We start from the raw sequence: 20,424 nt of genomic DNA, 5'->3' as shown, positions 1-20,424 counted from the left end.
TGCCTGTGTCTCATCATTGACTATATAGAGAACCTGAGCAGCGAGTTGAGATGAGATACCTGCAGTTTAGGCAAGATAAAACCCTTTCTGTAAGTGATAAGAGCTGATACCTATGTTCTTAAGCAGTCTTGGGTAATTGGTAGGGCTGAGGATTAAACAACAACAACAAAAAAATCTAAGACTAGACTTCCCTTTCTCTTTTATTGACGTGGCATACGTGGGATATGTGGCATACCCTTCTAATGTGAATGTACTTGAATGACATGCTACTGCGAGTAAATAACAAACCATTAGTCGACCCTAATGGATTTTAAAATAATTCACTTTTCCTGTAACAGCCTTATTGCTGGCTGTTTGTAGAAGCCTGCCATGTGTAGTAATTTCACCCAGTAGAGAAACAGGCCTTCATCCTGATCTTTTGAACTTCTGTGTTTTAACACAAGATCTTTTCTCCTCACAGTGGTGGCCATAAGTCCTCCAACGAGCAAACTTTTGGAAGTTTAACTATAGAATAGCAAGTGTAGTTACAAATGCTGTCACATGACATACATACATTCCTTCTTAATAGCACCAAGCCTTTCAGCAAACATGTTAACATGTGTTTCTTACAGCTACTAAACCAACTCACTGAATGCTGACCTGAAGTCAATCCTTTTCAGCATAAGTTTATGTCTCTGTGTTCCTGCTCTGCTATTACTATGACTATTTTCTGGGTGAGGCTCAGCAGAGGATCATACTCTTTTTCTATTTTCAGTAAACTTTAATGTGAGAGCTAGTAATCAAAAGTTAAATTTATGGTTAACCTGAGCATGGTGCCTGTTCATTGGTTATGATTTATGATGAATAAAAATATTGATTAATAATGCTTATTATTTTGGGTTGGTTTTTTTTTAGATGTGGACTTAACTGGTGTTAAAATATGCAGAATCCCTCCAGCCATGAGGAAAAGAGCCCTCTGTAAGTATAATCACTGTAAGTAAATTAAAAATGTATCATTAGATGAGAAATTGATTTTGCAGTCTAAATGAAGAGTTGAGAATTTAAAGAACCATGGAAGATTATCACATTCAATATTTATATAAAAAGTTTCAAAGCAAAACCTGACTTTATTTTAACTTCTCAAGGATTGATCCTTTTTAAGGATATCAACAACTACAGAGATTTGGGGTGAAAAACAATTGGAATTTTTAACCTAATTGCTGTCTGACCTGTCACAATGTGAAGATGTTAGTTATCCTCTAATAAGTGGTTTGAGGGAAGGGGGCAGGTCTTTCTGTCCAAATCTTTGCAAGCACATTTGTAGGTATTCTATTAATTAGGCAGTTAGGTTTAATGGATTTACAAGCGATTAAATGTTGCATTGCATAAAGAACAAACCAAGGACAACCTGCTGCTGAAAGAAGGGAAAAAATTAGGCAAATGGAAAGATTTGGCAAAGAATTTTTATGAAAGTTTGACTGTATCTTACTGCATTCAGTGCTGTCTGAGAAAGGCTCATGGTTCACTAGCCACTTAAACATTAAAAAAATATATATTTTTTTGTTTTACTGTGCTCAAACTTTGGGAAAAACAAGTTGTCCAGGAAGATCCATTCTTATCCATAACCTAATGGATGCAGTCCTGAGCAACTTGCTCTAAGTGACCCTGCTTTTGAACAGGGGATTTGGATTATATGAATTTGTGGCAGTTTGGCCCTGGCTGGGGGCCAGATACCTACCAAACCTGTTCTATCACTGCTTCTTAGATGGACAGGGGAGTGGGAGTCAAGATAGAAGCAATTTAATAAAATACAAAGCCAAAGCAAAGGCTGTGTGTGGAAGCAAAACCAAACAAAGATGTTATTCTTTACTTCCCACCAAGCCAGGTGATGTTAGGTCATTCCTGGGAAGCAGGGCTTCAATATGCATAGCTGTTGCACCAGTGGACTGACACCATCAAAAAATGGTGTTTTATCAACATCCAGCTACAGCACTGCAAAACACAGCATTAGAAAGACACTCTAGGGAGAATCTCCAGCTCAGCCAAACCCAGTACAAAACTCCAGAGATCCCTTCCAACTTCAACTATTCTGTGATTCTGTATGAACTGGAAAATTGCCTGGTTTAATTCTTGTCTCTCTTAAATTATAAGTAGAGTGGTTTGTGTGTGTGGGTTGTTGTTGATTTTGTTTGTTTGCTTGTTGTTTGGTTTGGGTTTTTGTTTGTGGGCTTGGGGTTTTTTGCTGATGTTTGGTTTTTTGGTGTTGTTTATTATTATTATTATTATTATTATTATTATTATTATTATTATTATTATTATTATTATTATTATTATTATTATTATTATTATGTTTTTTTGTTTGGTTGGTTTTTTAAATACTGCCACTGAGTTTCAAAGCTGAGGGGGATGGGATGTCCAAAGCTCTCAATTTCTGCTTCTTTCACCCAGTAATTCCCCAATTTCCTGTTTGGAATTGGCTTATGACATTACATTGTGTAAATTCAAGTTGAATGGATGAGGCAAAGCATTTGTTCCGAGTGGCAGCAGACTGGCCCATATGGTGGACATGGCCCAAATTAATTCCTCCCTACAGTGAGCTCCCCATTTAAAATCTCCTACCCAAGCTTGTGTAGATGGCCAGGGTTGTGTTCAATTCACTTGTCTTAGACACTTAACTTGCATCTCAATTTTAGATGTCCAGTGGACCATTGCTAGTTAAGATGCTAGAGCTCCCTGTGGAGAGAGGGAGATTCTTTTGAAATCCTGCAGAGGGAGATGATGTCTAGTTAAATCCAGAGACTTAAATTAGACAGCCTTCAGAAAGTTTCAGAATGCCTATTTAAAACAAGTAAAAGCTAGATGCTTTACTTAATTAGAATGCATCTTGCCTGTTGTTAGGTCCATCAACCTTAAAGAAAAAAAATATGCTCCCAATTATGTAGCATGGTTTAAGTGTTTTGTAAAATGAATGAGAAGTTCCTGTGAAAGTATTACTCATTGTGTTAACTGCCTTTCAGGTTTCCCAGACTTTACTTCTGATCTCACTTCCTAAAAGAATGGAGTTTGTCAGAATACAGAAGTTCCATAACTACAGTCCTAATGTGCCTGATGGAAGGAGTGTTCAAGTTTATTAGCCAAACCAAAAGCACTACATTTACCAATGTAACCAAATTTTCTATAGACTGTGTTTCTTTGCTACTGTAACATTTCACTTTATAGGCATTGTGAGGGGAAGAACTGTCTTAGGTATCTGTAGACCAATATTATGTAAGGTGAAGGAAAAGCAAAAGACACAGCTATGTGCCACATCAGCAGGCATCCCCTTTTGCTTTTTCTTTCCATTACCACCCCAGAATTTCAGCATCACTCTGACTCAGTAGGTCTTATTTATAGTTTTCACTATCCCTTTTTCACGGCAGTAGAGCCTGGAATGACACAGGTGCTGACACTAGCAACATTTCCTGCCCTTTTGTTCTGTGTTCTGCCAACCCATTGTCCCTTTGTCCTTATCCCTTGTCCTACCTCTGCAGCCAGAGTCCCCATCTGACAAATTTACTTGTGCTCCCCAGGGGTTATGAAAGCCAGGAAACTTCATTAAGGATGGTTTAATAACTTAGACAGAGGAAAAGAGAGCTGGTTCGTTAACGAATCTTGACTCCCATTCCCTGATGGAAGAGTTTTTTTGGCATGTGGTACAGTCTTCAAAAATTTCCACTAAAATGCTACAGATGTAAGATTCATTCAAATTGAGCTACTGTGCCTTGGATCTGTGTTTTATTTGAAGGACCCAAGGCAATTTTATGGCAGTAGGTTTGCTGCAGTTCAAAAGAACAGGAGTTGATAGAGGCCTAAAATTTAGGTGTATGTTTTCTCTTTCTTTATTGCTTAGTCTGGTAACGTTAGAGGAATAACAATTGGAGACAGCCCGCTGCACTCTGCTGCTCTGCAAGGCAAACATCATTAAAGTCAAGCAGCAGGAAAAGAAGGGTTCTTCATGACAAAATGACAGCAAGAGAACACAGTCCCCGCCATGGTGCAAAATCCCGCACCGTGCAACGGGCCTCCACCATTGATGTCACCTCTGACATGCTAGGCCTTTCTCTAACAGGTATGTACCTTCGTGTCAGATACTGCTTTATTGCTTCATTGTTTAGGTTTTTTTCTTTCAATTGATAGAAGATTTAAATGTTCCTGGGTGTCTGGAGGGAACAAGATTGAGGAATTACACTAAAACATGTAAAATCAAACGTATAATTTTTTAAATAAACAAAACACAAAAAATGGAGAGGGAAACTAAAAAATGACTAAAACTAGATTTCATGCAGTTATGTATCAGTAAAGAAATAATAGGGGGAGAAAACAAAAAGAATGTCAAGGTCTCAGAATAGTCTTGGCAACCCCCTTGTTTGACATTGTATAAAATTTTCAAGAGAGTTCAGGAAGCAGAGAATTTGCTGCCTCACCTTTTATGGTGACTAAATTAGGACTGCAACCTCCAGAGGCTTTCTCTGATTAGTGAGGAAGATGGGTAGTTTTAAACTTCTTTCTATTCACTGATCACCAAGGAGAAGTATCTGATATAATAATTTTGAGTTAATAGTGCCTGAGACACTAAGTGGCTTTAATCTTGGTGTTTTCTACTGAGATTGGTCATGTAATGTTCCCAGATTCCATATAATATTGCATAGTTTTCCATATTTTTAACATGTTTTATGAAATGAAATCACCTCAGGTTTTGCAAATCATTTCTATGACTAGCTAATAATATTTTAAATACCATGGCTTATTGAGTTAAAAAGGTTGAGTTCTTCTATAAAACTTGATTTATTTTCTGTATGACTGCAACTTCAGAAAAGGATTCACATGATAGTAATGTTTAGCTAATCTTGTGTTAATTTTTCTGCTTTACAGGAAACATTCAGGATCCAGATGAGCCAATTTTAGAGTTCAGTTTAGGTAGGCTTACTGATTTTTATGCTGATTTTCATGACGCTGGCTACTGAATATTTGCACAGTTTTTGATTTGTTGAAGTGCCTTTCATAGAATCATAGAATCATAGAATCATTCAGGTTGGAAGAGACCTCCAAGATCATCCAGTCCAACCTATCACCCAGCCCTATCCAATCAACTAGACCATGGCACTAAGTGCCTCATCCAGTCTTTTCTTGATGATCTCCAGGGATGGCAACTCCACCACCTCCCTGGGCAGCCCATTCCAATGGCAAATCACTCTCTCTGTGAAGAAATTCTTTCTAATATCCAGCCTGAACCTCCCTGGCATAACTTGAGACTGTGTCCCCTCGTTCTGTTGCTGGTTGCCTGGGAGAGCAGACCAACCCTGACCTGGCTACATCCTCCCTTCGGGTAGTTGTAGACAGCAATGAGGTCGCCCCTGAGCCTCCTCTTCTCCAGGCTAAACAACCCCAGCTACCTCAGTCTCTCCTGATAGGGCTTGTGCTCCAGGCCCCTCACCAGTTTTGTTGCCCTTCTCTGGACACGTTCCAGTACCTCAACATCTCTCTTGAATTGAGAGGCCCAGAACTGGACATAAGGTAAACCTTGCTTTGATTTTTATGGAGATGCAGTACAGTTGTTTTTACTCCTGCACGGTATCTTTTGATAAGCATCCAGAAGTTTGATTTTGTGATGTTTTAAAAAGTCTGTAATTAAAATATATATTTTTTTTTAATGTGAATTTTATTATTAAGTGCTTATTTTATTATTAAGTGCTTATTTTATTATTAAGTGCTTATTTTCCGTATGTGAACATACAGTGAAACTGTCTTCAGTCTCAGTGTATCAGCAGGTCAGGTCTTCAATCAAAATGATGATACCCTGGAAATGTTGTTTTAGGAGAAAGTGTTTTCTAAGACTTATCAACTATTAAATATACCTTCTTTCCTGTGATCTTTCCTGTCAAGTGATAATTCGAGATGCAGAAGTGACCTAATTTCTGAAATGGTTACATTTCGACAAGAACCTTGTGCTTTAACTGCATTTTCTTCATGGAATTTCAAGTGCAGCATTGTTTCCATGGCTTAATGTTACATTGATGTTTGGAAGGTTATGCTCTTAATTGTATGTCTGAAGTGAAAAATCAGAATGTTTTCTTAGATATATCAGTACTGTTATGAATAATAATCTGAACAAGAACATCTTAGAGCTGAATAAGATACTTCAAATATTTTCAGACAAAATATCTAGAATTGCAAAGCTGTTTAGTGTACATTTAAACATTAAACATACTTGACTATGTAGATTTCAGAATTAACTTCTCCCTGTCTAGATGAAGCAGAATCAGATTGCGCTGTAGCTATCTGAATCTATTGGCCACAACAACCCCATGCAGCACTACAGGCTGGGGTCAGAGTGGCTGGAGAGTGGCCAGGAACCTGGGGGTACTGGTTGGTAGTAGGCTGAATGTGAGCCAACATTGTGCCCAGGTGGCCAAGAAGGCCAATGGCATCCTGGCCTGCATCAGGAACAGTGTGGCCAGCAGGAGCAGGGAGGTCATTCTGCCCCTGTAGTCAGCAATGGTTAGGCCACACCTTGAGTCCTGTGTCCAGTTCTGGGCCCCTCAGTTTAGGAAAGATGTTGACATGCTGGAACGAGTCCAGAGAAGGGCAACAAAGCTGGTGAGGGGTTTGGAGCACAAGGCCTATGAGGAGAGGCTGAGGGAGCTGGGGTTGCTTAGCCTGGAGAAGAGGAGGCTCAAAGGAGACCTTATTGCTCACTACAACTACCTGAAGGGAGGTTGTAGCCAGGTAGTGGTTGGTCTCTTCTCCCAGGTGGCCAGCACCAGAAGAAAAGGACACAGTCTCAAGTTATGCCAGGGAGGTTTAGGCTGGATGTTAGGAGGAAATTCTACACAGAGAGAGTGATTGCCCATTGGAATGTGCTGCCTGGGGAGGTGGTGGAGTCACCGTCATTGGAGGTGTTTAAGAGGAAACTTGGTAGGGCACTTGGTGCCATGGTTTAGTTGATTAGATGGTGTTGGGTGATGGGTTGGACTTGGTGATCTCAAGGTCTTTTCCAACCTGGTTAATTCTATTCTATTAAATCTATCTATCTAGAATTTGGCTCTAATGTTTAATGTAATTGTGTAGAGTCATTCATTGCAATTTTTTGATAGTTGTTTCCTACTCACCATGCTCCATTCCCAGCAGTTAAACTCACAATGACATTTAAAGGAGAAAAACTGCTGTCCTCTTATAGTTGCAAGCTCATTCTTCTCATGGTAGTGCTACCTGATGAGTGTTAGAGCACTTGGTTTTGGTTGTCCATGACAAAATGACATTTGGTAATGGGCTTAATGGAGCATGACTTAAGATCAAATGCAACCACACTTAAGAGATTCCCAGAGGAAAACTTACACACGTGCACTGTTCTAAAGAGCTGTACCAGGGGGCTGGATGGGCAGATATTAGAAGAGAACAGTTGAAGTTACATCTCTGCAGCTTGGAGCCAGACTGATCTGGTTGCATGTTTACTGTTTGGACACTCTAAGATAGAGTGATGTCTGCCTTTGTAATGTGATGGTAGAATGAACATTGGCTTAATTGTTCTGGGTATATAATATGCTTTTATAAAAATATAGAGTCTTACAGCAATATGAAAAAGATCCTGAATTGAAATTGATTTATCTATTGCATACCTACAGCTTGCAGCGAGCTGCTAACTCCATCGCTAGACAGAAAACCAAATAGTTTTGTAGCAGTGAGTGTAACTACACCTCCTCAGGCATTCTGGACAAAGCATGCACAGACAGAAATTATTGAGGTAAGTGGTGAAGTACTGCTGGACTAAATTTGAAATTGAAGCTGTCACAGGAAATACTTCTTCCTAACAAACATCACCTTGCATTAATTTTTACCTTTTTTGTTTACAGGGAACAAGTAATCCTATCTTTCTAAGCAGCATTGCCTTTTTCCAAGACTCTCTTATCAATCAAATGACACAAATCAAACTCTCTGTGTATGATGTCAAAGACAGATCTCAGGGAACAGTAAGTTTTTTTTATTCCATTGTGTAGCCAGTCAGTGTGGAGCAAGGGAATTAGAGGCAAGAAGATAGAACTAGTGACTTTTGTGGAAGAAAGAAAAGGCATTAATCCTGGAGCAGTGAAATGGGTAGTAGGAGGAGGGACAAATGCTGTGAGATGGACTTGGCAGAGTGGAGAGCATTGCCATTTTTCTCATATAAAGCTTATCTGCCACAAGTCTGGGAGCCACTGATTCAAATTAAGAGGTTTTGTCACTTGTTCTTTTAAGTTGTGGACTGCTTTACTGAACTACATAATGAATGGCATCCAGTGTTCCTAACTGAGGCCTCTAACTTGTGCCAAGAATGTTTGGCTTATAATTAAAGAGTCCTTTTGAACAGAGCTACTATATTCCAGACATTGCCCTACATTGACACCATAGTGATTTTGTGCAGGGCTAAGATTTTTCCCTTTGCTGAATAAAGTTTAAGTGCCAGCCCTCCCATGAAACTACTTAGATATGTGGGCTGTTTATTCTGAGACTGTTGCGCAGAATACTGTTTCTGACCACATGTGTCTGCTTTTCTATGGCTTCTTCAGGGGCAGCAGAACTGTCTCTCTGTGTACAGTATTCCGTAAGGAGGTTCTGGGGGAAAAAGAAGAACCTCTCAATGATGTTCCTTCTTCCTTCAGGAGGAGCCAAATTTGGGTCTGGAACGGACTGTGAAGTGTTGACCTCAGTCTGGGCCCCATACAATTACTGCTTTCAGTGTTTCTGTATTGCTGGTCCTAAGCTTGTACATATTGAGGTGCTTTCGCTCAAGTTCTAGAGAGAGGGTCGGGGTGGGGTGGGGAAAAAAGCTTATTGTCCTCTAGCAGATTTGATAAATTACCAAATGTATTAATTTTAAAGGGTTTTAATCAGTTATGTATGGCACATGTAATATTTTTTTTCCCCAGATTCTGTTAGATTATAATTGTCTTTTGGCCTTCAGTGCTGTGGGCAAATCCTTTGTTCATTGTAGAGGTAAATAATTACAGTTCTGGTACTCATCTTCTTTCAGATGTATTTGTTGGGTTCTGGGACGTTCACTGTTAAAGAGCTTCTTCAGGACAGACATCACAGGCTGCACTTAACACTAAGGTTTGTAATATTCTCTTCAATTCCTAAATTCTTAAATTCTTGAAGGCATGATTATTTAACTGTGATGATGTGTAGAGCCTGTGATGGGGAGAATGAAACCCATTGAAACATTGAAATCCATTGAAACTCTTAGCTGTTTGGAGTACCTTGACTTAGTTAAATCTAGTCTCTGTTTACTACTTCAATACCTACTTGTTGCTAAACTGTGTATTTATTTTTAAATAGTGTATTTATCAATATAATGCACTAGAAATAAAGTAGAAGTCACATTACTATAGCATTGATTGGTGTATTTTTCCAGTTTAATTCATGTTGTAAACTGTCGTGGAAGGAATGTGACTCAGGAGGGAGTACAAGAGGGTGAGAGTCTAACACCAGTCCTTAACGTAGTAGTTCTAATTATGGGAATCAAACCACAGTGAAAGTCAGTATGCAGAAAGTAAAGTGAGATTAAGGAAAGAGAGCTCTGATGTGGAAATGTGCATTGTAGTAGTATGTGTTGAAAATGCGACAGGCATTCCTGTTAGAGAATACAGGGGGAAGTCAGCTGAAGGGAGACAGTGTAATTGGAGAGACGGAGGAAGATGGTGTTGGTAGCATTGGCATAATCAGTACTAGAATCAGAGACAGTGATAGAGTTGGAAAATTTTCTTAGCCCAGATACAACTAGCAAAACACAGGCAAAGCCTTTCATGCTAAAAGATGAGTGAGGTTTTTGGCTTTTCTACAATGTGTTGTAAAGGAAAAATTAACATAATTTAACAGAGAGGAGCAGATGAGAGAAATGAGTCAGAAAAGTTGCTAAAAGTATGACACTGAGAGTGAGTAAAATTGTCAAATTTATCATAGGTGTGAAGATGAGGGTGTTTTGAGTAAGATGAAAAAGAGGAATGTGATGGCAGGAGTTTCATGGTTGTGTGTTAAACATGATAATTCACTTAGATTTATTCTTTTCATGACTGTTTATTCTTTCTTGACTAAATTGAAAATGGATTTTATTAAACTCTCTTGTTTTGATATCAAGTATATTCTGATTATCAAAGTCTGTTAATACATGCATGTCCTGCCTTTGTCATATCAGCCCTTGGATGTATAAACTGGATGCTGAGTGACATCAATAAACATACTGCATGATTTGGATGCTTAAATCTTTTTTTGTCTTAGCTGTCCCAGCACATTTTTACATGTACACAGCAATCTTAAAATACAATTTATATTTAAATAATAATATGAAGTCTCTGCCAAAATTACTGTTTGTCATGGGTGAGACATAATCAGTTACAGCTGTGGTAGATCTGGGTGCTGGTGTATATTTAGAAAACAGCAAGATCAGAACTTGCTCCCCTCTCAACTGTGTTTATATGGTGTCAGCTACTGGTTTGGGAAGGCGGGACAGAAAGTTGTGTCAGTTTGTGCTGTGCAGCACTTCAGCTGTTACTGACCTGTCTCAACTGATAGTGGCCAGGTCCCTTGGGATCTCTCTCATTTGTTTCCATGGAATTCCCTGATCTCCAGGATCTTCCTCTAGGTTGGGGAATCTTTCCTCCATTGAGAATCTTCACCACCTTTTTCACCTTCTCTTTTAGAATCAGCTTTTCTTTCTGAAATGTCATGCCCCCAGTTTTCCCAAGCTAAACAGACTATCTGCAGAAGCACAAGATCTGAACAATCTCCTAAATGGTGACCTCAACAGACTTCTCTGTTAAGTGGGAGATTTGGGATGTGCTACTTCTGTTTAGTTCACATGTTATCAACATTTACCAGATGCAAGTGTAGCAGTTTCAGCTGCCAAGTAGCAGGCTTCTGACTGAAAGTTAAAAAGTTCAGTTTCATACATTTCCTCAAGCAGGTGCACACACACACACATCCAGCTGCCTGCTTCCTACCAATGTTTGTAATTTAAGCTACTTTTGCCTGCAACAGGCCAACTGTAGAATATGAGCTCTTTCTGGTTTTACTGAGGTATTGAAATGCATGAGTTGAGGTTAGCTTCAGTCAGGAGATCTGTACAAGATTTCTGCAGGATAAGGGAAGCAGCTCCCTGTTGGAATACCTCCTTGAAAAGATACATAAATTGAAGTTGGAAAGCTTCCTATTTAAAATGTTCATTAAATTTAAAGATTAATAGCCTTTTATAAGTGTTCCCTTGTTGATAAACAGGTCCACCTCCAAAAAAATCTCAACGCAGAGTGTTTGTTGCAGGTCGGCTGAAAGTGATCGTGTAGGTAACATTACAGTTATTGGATGGCAAATGGAGGAAAAATCTGATGAAAGGCCTCCAGTGACAAGGTCACCTGATACAATTAATGGAAGAGTGAGTATGAGCATTGCATCAGATTCAGAAAAGTGCAGATTTGTTGTTAGCATTGAAATAAGCCAGCTTGATGTCTGCAGTCAATTTTTCATCTTTACATTTCAAAACACAGTAAAGAATGGCCTAATTGTGATGAGGAAGGTTTGTATTTTGCAGAGCTCTTGGTGCTTATGTTTAGGATAAAAGGTCTTGAGGAATATTGTACTTCACAGGTTTACCTTTATGTTTACCTTTATGTGCTCATGATTTCATCAGAATAGACTCGCAGTAATTGTGTGCTTGGTTCACTGAAAGTCAGTTTCACGGAGATGTGTTACTCCAGTTCATATTGTGAATAGTGTGGCATTAAGCAAAGCTGTAATGGGGATCCCCAAATATTTGATGGGAACAAGTATTTATAGTGCTTTATCAGCCTAGACATAGGTTTAATTCTGTTAACCTTGTGTTCTGAGTATCCCAGTGATAATTGCACTTTTATCTGTGTCTTGCCCTCACAATGTGGATTACTGTCACTTTGTGTCCAGCCAGACTTGTACCTGCTACATATTGGTGCAGTACTTTTAAGAAGTTTGGATCTGTGCTAACATAAATTAGTTTGAGGGCTGGATGGAAAGTTTTACAGCATTTTGGACTGTACAGTAGAAGTAAATATGGATGCTTAGATTGGAGTTTTTTAATGGGTTTATTATTTTAGCCTTCAGTATTTTTTGTCCACAGTAAACACATTTGAAATATTTAATTTGGTGTTGAATATTCCTTTCAAGACTGTGTAATAGGGTCATTACTGAGGTTTTATTCTGGGTTTTGGTTTTTTTAGACTGTGTTGCCAGTTGACGAAAGTTTAACAGAATCCTTAGGAATGAGATCCAAATATGCTTCATTACGGAAAGACGCACTACTGAAATCTGGTAAGCTGTTGCATGCTCTAACAAGTAAGCTTAAGGCTTCAGTAAAAGCTGATCTCTTGATTTCTGCCTGTGTATTTAAGCGAATGTTTCATTTGAATAGGAACTGGCTGCTGACTGAGCAGTCCTTTGAGGAAATAATAAATTATTTTATGATCGGCACTATGTGTACAGTGAAAACAGCAGAAGCAAACTTTTGTCATGAAGTTGACTGTAGTATAAAATTTTCCAAGCTGTTTGCTAGTATATTCATAAGCAATCATTGAGAGTGGAGGGGAGGGACAGAAGAAAGCAGTTGCTTTAAGAAGTAAAAAAATTCTCAAAGAAAGTTTAGTTTTTCAGCAAATGATTTCACAAGCTACACAGTGCAATTAAAAAAACAAGGAAAAGGTGGTGGTGGTGGGGAAGTGTTTCTAAAGTTGAATGTGTGTTTTGTTTCCTTAGCAGAGAGTTACAGCATTTGGAGGCTTTTCCTGCAAGTACTGTAAGAATAGTCATTGAAGATGACCATACTTGGAAAAGCTAGATTGATGCCTGGTTAAACCAGATCTTTACAGTAGTGTTTTACAGCATCTTAGTGAATTGAAGCCATTTACTTTAAAAAAGGAGAGTCTTTGTACACTTCTAACTCAAGCCCTGTGCTTAAATAACATTTTTAATTCTTTAGTGTTTGGTGGTGCCATTTGCCGAATGTATCGTTTCCCAACCACTGATGGAAACCACCTGAGAATCTTGGAGCAGATGGCTGAGAGCATCCTGTCACTGCACATTCCTAGGCAATTTGTGAAGCTGCTTCTAGAAGAAGATGCAGCAAGGTGAGTTTGGGTCATTTTACATGTGCAGGAATACAACAGTGATAGATGGAGCTGTTACTGAGTTACCAAGGAAATGTATCTGTGTTAATGCAGAAGAGGCACTGAAGAAAGAACAGTAAAAGCAGCAAGTTGCTGACTGTGCCATTACAGTGAATAAGATGTCATGCCAGAGTGTAGAGTTTGGCCTTGAGTGTATGGTAGCGTGAACAGAGGTGCTGATGGGAGAGAATTGTTAGCATAAGGAACACTTAGGATCATACTGCAGTTAGCTGCACTTAGTGGCTAGCTATTCCTCTCACAAAAGTGTTAAGGGCACAGAATATTCCATACCCATGTGACTGTATTAGGACCAGCGTTATACATATATGTGTGTGTGTGTGTATAGATATACAAACTTTTTATATTTCAGTACACTTTGTTTTTTAAACTTTGTTTGTAAAAGTTTGTTTTTATTATCAAGAGGAAGATGAATTAAAAATAAAACATCTCTCAATGTTTCTTAGGTAGAGGGAAGTCTGGATAGATGAGTCAATACAAATGAAAGGGTAATAACTCCAGCTGCTGAGAATTTTGAGAAGGGAACAGAGACAACATAGAAACCAGCTGATTGGAATAAGTAGAATAGCAGAGAAGAAAAATCTGAATCATTTTGAAGGTGAACTTTGAAAAAGTCAGTTGACTTCTTTACTGCGAAAGCAAAGCTAAGATAGAAGACAAGAGCACTAAATCCACTCAGTGAGTTAAGAGTTGGCCTTGAGAGTCAGAATAGCAGTTCTGAATGAAAAACAAACTAGAATAAAACCAAATAAAATTACAGGAGTTGGGAGAGAGAAGGAAACCTATTAAACATTTCATAGATTTATTCTGCATTTGCTTCTGTTTGAAGCAATTAACTCTCTTCCAAACAACATATTTATGATTTTTACTTCCCTACGTTTGCACTCCATGGTTTGCAAACAGAATGGCAGTTGGCAAGCTTATTCAAAAGGGTGCCACTTGTGGTGGATGTAGTTTAAGGACTTGAAGATAATAAGAGGAGCATTTAGGGTGTGTGGGGAATAAAGATACAGCTTTCTGTAAGATTGTGGGCACTGAAGTTTCTTTAAGGAATTAGCAATGAAATGTGATTGTTCAGAGGCTCTTGCTAAAATCATGTAGACATTGATGAATACATATTGTATGCAGTTATGTGGTAATGACAGCCTAAGTGATTGCTAATTCAACTTTGTATGTTCTGAATTGTGTGACTCAAAGGTAAATACAAGTTTTATGTAATTGGCAAGAAAGACTCCTTCTCCCTGCTCAATGACATGCACAGTCACACTTTGTATTTATAGGATACCTCAGATTTGGCCAAGTGCTCTTTTTCTCCATTCTTCATGCTGCAGCCCAGCTAAATTCCAGACAGTTATATAAGCACAGCTGCCTCTGTATTAACATCCTGGTGACTTTTGAGAATGTCTTTGGATAATCACAACTGCTGTCTATTACATAAAGCTCTGAGCCAGAGGTTCAGTCTCTTCTTCAGTGACATAGTGAGATAGAGTGCATCCTCAGTGAGTTTGCTATGATACCAAGCTGACTGGTCTGGTTGATATGGCTGAGGGATGGGATCAAGTGCAGTCCTGTGGAAAAGGACTTGGAGATAATGGTGGATGAGAAGCTTGACATGAGCCATATTTGTGCACTTGTAGCCCAGATATGCTGGGCTGCATCAAAAGAAGCATGGTCAGCAGGTTTAGAGAGGTGATTCTGCCACTCTGCTCTGGTGAGACCTTACCTGGAGTACTGTGTCTGGCGCTGGAGTCCTCAGTGCAGGCAGGCTATGTACCTGTTGGAGCAGGTCCAGAGGAGGCTGACAAAAATGAATAGAGGATTGGAGCACCTCTCCTATAAAGACAGGCTGAGAGAGTTGGAGTAGTTCCGCCTGGAGAAGAGAAGGCTCCAGAGGGACCTTATAGCAGTCTTCTGGTATCTGAAAAGGATAGCTGGAGAGGGACTATTTATAAGGGCTATAGTTATAGGAAAAGGGGCAATGGTTTTAAACTAGAGCAGGATAGTTTTAGGTTACACATTAGGAAGAAATTTTTCATTATGAGGGTAGTGAGACACTGGAATAGGTTGCCCAGGTAAGTTATGGACTCCTCATCCCTGAAAGCGTTTAAGAACCAGATGGATTCTCTTTGAAAGGAAGCATCTAACTGGAGAGATATTTTGACTACCTAATTGTGGTATGCACATCCCCTGCTGTCTTAGCCCTGTGAGACAAAAAAGTAAAACAGTGTTAAGGTGTCAGTTTGCTTCAGGAAGACCTGGGCTCATATGCATGACTAGATTTGAGCAGTGAGTTTGACATGGTAGTCATAGTAGCATCTTTTACTGAAGCAGTTTATAAGATGAAATTGGAAGTGTCTTCATCCAAGTCACTGATAAATATGATTTACACTTGCCAACTGGCAAATTGATTTTTTTCTTGGAAATTTTCTTCATTTTGATAACATCCTAAATACTATGGATTAGGGACACTGGGAGAACTGCAAGAAAAGGACTGCTGGATCCTTCTGACAGATGAGTGTTCTACATTTTCTGGCACAATGTGCTGTTGAATTTTGTGTGGTGTTGTTTACCTTTTCCTTTCTTCCTCTACTCTGAATACTATGTTAATCTAGACAGGAATAAAAGTATGACATGAAATACCCTGAATAGTGGGCGGACCATATGTAGCACAGTATTGCCACGTGTGACTGAATACCTAGCAGTCATAATGCAATGGGAAAGTCAGGGGGTTTCCCATTCATATCTAGGAGTATCCAGTCATCCTTTATTCTACCTACAGTGAAACCTGGGTGCCAAATAATAATTCTGAATCTCAGATGAGAGATTTGTTGGCTCAATTTTTGTCTCTCCAAACCTTTATTAATTACTTATTCTTCTTAGGCCCTCCCTGCCTGATTTTGAAAACTGTTGTGTAGCTACCTGGTTAGTGCAGACACTCTTTGTACCTAATGTCATCTTGGTGCTAATATCCCACCTAACTCTGTCACAGTTCTGATTTAATTTGAGAGCCAACAAGGTTCCATGAGGTAGCCTCAGAAGTTCTTCATTGTTCCAAGTCACCTGAGATGATGACAGTGCACATGATTTACAAATCATCGTGTAGTTTGACAGCTTCTGCGGAAAGGCAAGAAGCTTTGGTTTTGACCAACACTTGAGGCTCCCGAGGAGAACGCTGTGTATTCTGCCTGTGAGAAACCTACAGATCTCAACAGGTATACTTTGGGATGTATGTTTGGAAGCATTCTAGGTCTGGTGAGTAGGTTAGACCAGAGTGAATTGAGAATGTGTCAGCTGAGAGTGGTGCTACTTTGATAAAAGTTAATACACAGTCTTGGACAATGAGGCTAAACACTTTCTTTCCAAAACCCCACTCCTCACCCACCCCCCACCTTTTTTTTTTGTTTTTCCATAGGGTTTGTGAGCTAGAAGAATTGGGAGAATTGTCTCCTTGTTGGGAAAGCCTTCGTCGACAAATAGTTTCTCAGTACCAAACAATTATTTTAACTTACCAGGAAAATCTAAGTGATCTGCACCAGTATAAAGGTAATTGTTTTTTCATGATAGCTTGATGCTTCTCAATGGTGATTGTTAGTGCTCCTCTGAAATTAGGAACCCAGAATGTTTTAGTTCAAAAATAACTATTATTAGATTACTTTATGCTTACTTTTTTCTGCATTTCTCAGGTCCTTCATTTAAAGCCAGTAGCTTGAAAGCTGATAAAAAATTGGAATTTGTTCCTACAAATTTACATATACAGAGAATGAGAGTCCAGGATGATGGAGGATCAGGTATTTGTTCCTCTCTCACATTTTTTCATCTTATTCTGTTCCTTTTCTCTCCATTCTTCTTTTTTTTTTTTTTTTTTAAAATTTCCATCCTCAACCATATAGACAGGGCTCTACAAACGACTGCTCTGTAGTGCTAGTGCTATTTGGCATGTTTGAAGCACCTTCTCAAGTGGTGTAAGCATAATTATTGTTATTCTGCAGGTGAAGATATGAGATTCTGGAATTTACTATGCTCTAGGTGATGTAAGTCAGCCTTTGTACTAGGGGATATATTGGACTAAGCTGATGTGTCCTTTCCAGTTATTTTGAATTGTAGTAGAATAGCAGAGGTTCTGACTGCAGTTTATTGCTAAGCTTACACTCATTTTCTCTGGAACAATCATGTATGGTTGTACAAAAGTGCACCAGTTTGTTCACATCAGGTTTATTTCTTCACAAATACTCTAGATTTTCCCTTTTCTTAACAGTAATCTCCACTAAGAATGGGCACACGCTTGTCTCACATATCCATGTGAGGGATGCTGGTAATGGCAGTTTTATTGTAAAGACCAATGTTTAAGGCTTCTTTTTCATTGTCAGTTTTCTAAATTAAGAAACAGAGGACCAGCATTCAAGTACAGTTTTCACCTCAAAAGTATTTGATGAGTTTCTAGGGCCTCAAACGGTTCAGTTTTCTACGTCCTTAAAGACACTGGCATGAAGTTTTGCAAAAATTACTTTCAGAGTAGTTTTTAAATTTCCACAATTGTTTGTCCATATTTAAAATTACAGGCTTTCATTTGTAAGTCCTTTTTGTCCATCCCAGATCAGAACTACGACATAGTCACCATAGGAGCACCAGCAGCTCATTGTCAAGGCTTTAAATCAGGTGGCTTGCGGAAAAAGCTGCATAAATTTGAAGAGGCAAAGAAACAGTAAGTAGAAATGTTGTCACATCGGCTGTTATCATGCCTTTTCTTCCTAGTACATGCTCAGTGATTTGGAAAACCACTTCATTCTATGTTTTTGTTGCACTCGAGTCAATAGTTCTACTATACAACGTGGAGACTATTCCATGTTTTATTCCAAAGGAGGAGAGGGTAAAAAATTTTCCCTTTATATTGCCATATTTGTTTGTTTATGTAGTTTAGCTGTTTCAGATGTTGGGTTTGTGTTCTGCCTAATTGTGGATTAGAAAATGTGTCTGTAGAATGTAGTTTGCTGCACTGCATTGTGCTTTCGACGCTATTTTCAGGAGACTTTCACCCCTGTCATAAATTCGAGGTTCTGTTGCTGAACTCTCTTTAGTACAGAATAGCTATACCTGATAAGTAAACTCCTCCCTGACAATGTGGGTTTATTTCTGGTACTATCGCTCGAGGCTTTTCTGTGTGCCTCAAGATTTATGAACAGATTAGGCTTCTGAATCTGGCCTCACTCTACAGGCAGGATACTTGACCTTCACAGTCCTGGCTTCCAGAACTTAGTGACCTCTCTGGAATTGTAATCACATGCACCAGAGGAAGGAACAATGAGAACAACAGTACAAGGAGTCATTTTAGCCAGGGAAAGGAGGACCTCGATGATGCCTCTACAAAGCAAGGATTTGGAGGTGATGGGAGGAGGGAATGATGTAGGAACCAGGCTCTGCCAAATGCAGAATTACTTTTGGCAGTGAAATGTATAGCAGCATCCTGTGAACATCAGTCAGATATATACTGATAAAAACAGTGGTGCAAAAATATGTCTAGTGTAATTATTCTTGACGTAGAGTGCACAAGCATTGTGTAGTAGGCTCACCCTTGCTCGTGTTTTGATACCACTACTGCTTTCTAAAATAACCTGTCAGCTTAGGTAGTGAAGTGGGCCTCAATCCTGCAACATCTAAATTTCCCCTCCCCAGCTCCCTTGTGTTTTTTTCCTCTTACCCTCACCCAATAATCAAGCTGATCAAAGGGCTTGGTTTTTTCTTTACTCAAAGCTTTATAGAACTGTTCTTTCTGGGTACATGTAAACTTCAGATTCAGCATGTGAAGAGTAACTTTCCTTTTAAGTACTTTTATGTTACCATAAAAGCAAGTATAGTAGAACTGAGATCCATCTCCTCAGTTTCACTCTTACATAGATATCATTCAGTTTTCTCTCCTCTCATTGGCAAAACTGTGCTTGGTGCATCCACAACATTTCCCCAGAACAACAAATGGCCATCTGGCAACCTGTGGTTTTTTTGTTTGCAAGTTTAATTGTTATGTACCTGCTCTGTTGAAAACATGACTCAAATTATTTCCCCAAATGCCCTTTGTTTTGTTTTCTGCTTTTGATATTTGCTAACAATATGCTAATTTTATTTTGGTTTTGTTTTGGATTTTTAGCAGTTATGAGGAGTGTTGGTGAGTTTTCTGTTTCTGAGGGTTCTGTAGAGAGGGTTTCTGTTCTTTGGGTTTTATTTTTCTTCGTTTTCTTTGGCAAAGATGTGGTGTGTTTTAAAGTGTGCAGGGCTTTTTAATGTGCATCCCTAATTGTGCTCCAAATAATTGTAGCTGCTTTGTAGAACGTGATATGTGAATGAATTTTATTTCATCTGCAATGTTTGTTTGTAATGAACAGCTAGCTTCCTGGCACTCTCTCTGATCATAAGAAGTTAGAAAGCTGCAGATCAGAGTGCCAGCATTTTATATCTTTTCCGCTGCTATTTCCAGTGAAAAGTGCCTGGAGACAGAGAATTTTTGCCAGAGGTGGAAGATAATTAAGATAACTCCATGTATTTTAAAACCTTTATGGAGATAGATTTGGCATAGTTTATATTTCTGTAACCCATCTTTATTTGAATACCTCAACTTTTGTTCATTTTTCCTCATGTTGTGATGTTTGGTGCTATGAAAAGGAAACATTACTTGGTGGTTCAATGGCACCAAAGTTCTCTAAATTACTCATATTAAAGGTTGAACCCCTAATTCACGGAGAGTTTAAGGGCTGTGTTACAGTTTGCTGATGTAGTACAATGAGAGCTGTTCATTTGAAAAACCAATTGCAGATTGGAAAGTAAATATATGTGAACCTTACACCATAAATTTCCCTTCTGATCATGCCAGCAAATGTTTGTGATTAAAAATGTAATAATTACAAATTAAATCTCACCATGCTGCATGGCCTTTCCTGCCAAGTATGTCTTTATGCATGTTAACCACACTGTCATGGAAATAAATTGCTCACAGGAATTGTCACTTTGATCAATAGAGAGCACAAATCATTTACAGAAAAAGTGCTAAAAGCTGAGATCAATTTGCTGTATGGCACAGCCATACTGAGGACTGGTTGTTATCCATGCTACTTAGGTGGATGACCAGAGGGACACAAATAAGGAAACTCATTCAAGAATCAGTTCAGCCTTATATCCTTTGAAAATAAATGCCCCATCTCTTCTTGTAATGGATCCCAGACACACTGGGATTAAGCTTCCC

At 38.9% G+C, this 20,424-nt stretch overlaps 1 protein-coding gene across 9 annotated transcripts in view; it reads left to right on the top strand.

The window, feature by feature from the left end:
* Positions 1–20,424, top strand: part of INPP4A (inositol polyphosphate-4-phosphatase type I A) — a 132,517-nt gene that overhangs the window by 80,580 nt on the left and 31,513 nt on the right. For 5 of the 9 annotated variants that reach the window (XM_054163069.1, XM_054163074.1, XM_054163068.1 and 2 more), the window contains exons 2-14: positions 895–957; positions 3,869–4,087; positions 4,891–4,935; positions 7,641–7,759; positions 7,869–7,985; positions 9,026–9,105; positions 11,266–11,419; positions 12,237–12,327; positions 12,992–13,139; positions 16,609–16,739; positions 16,880–16,984; positions 17,790–17,898; positions 19,336–19,353. In XM_054163069.1, coding sequence (XP_054019044.1) covers positions 3,982–4,087; positions 4,891–4,935; positions 7,641–7,759; positions 7,869–7,985; positions 9,026–9,105; positions 11,266–11,419; positions 12,237–12,327; positions 12,992–13,139; positions 16,609–16,739; positions 16,880–16,984; positions 17,790–17,898; positions 19,336–19,353 — 1,223 coding nt within the window. In that variant the 5' untranslated portion in view covers positions 895–957; positions 3,869–3,981. The remainder of the gene's footprint in view (positions 1–894; positions 958–3,868; positions 4,088–4,890; positions 4,936–7,640; positions 7,760–7,868; positions 7,986–9,025; positions 9,106–11,265; positions 11,420–12,236; positions 12,328–12,991; positions 13,140–16,608; positions 16,740–16,879; positions 16,985–17,789; positions 17,899–19,335; positions 19,354–20,424) is intronic. The other 4 variants (XM_009903045.2, XM_054163072.1, XM_054163076.1 and 1 more) reach the window with 2 other exon arrangements.

This window comes from Dryobates pubescens, chromosome 7 (assembly GCF_014839835.1).
Source record: "Dryobates pubescens isolate bDryPub1 chromosome 7, bDryPub1.pri, whole genome shotgun sequence".
In the NCBI taxonomy this organism is placed as follows: Eukaryota; Metazoa; Chordata; class Aves; order Piciformes; family Picidae; genus Dryobates; species Dryobates pubescens.
The sequence above is the reverse complement of the archived record's forward strand: the minus strand, read 5'-3'. Positions and strand labels throughout refer to the sequence as shown.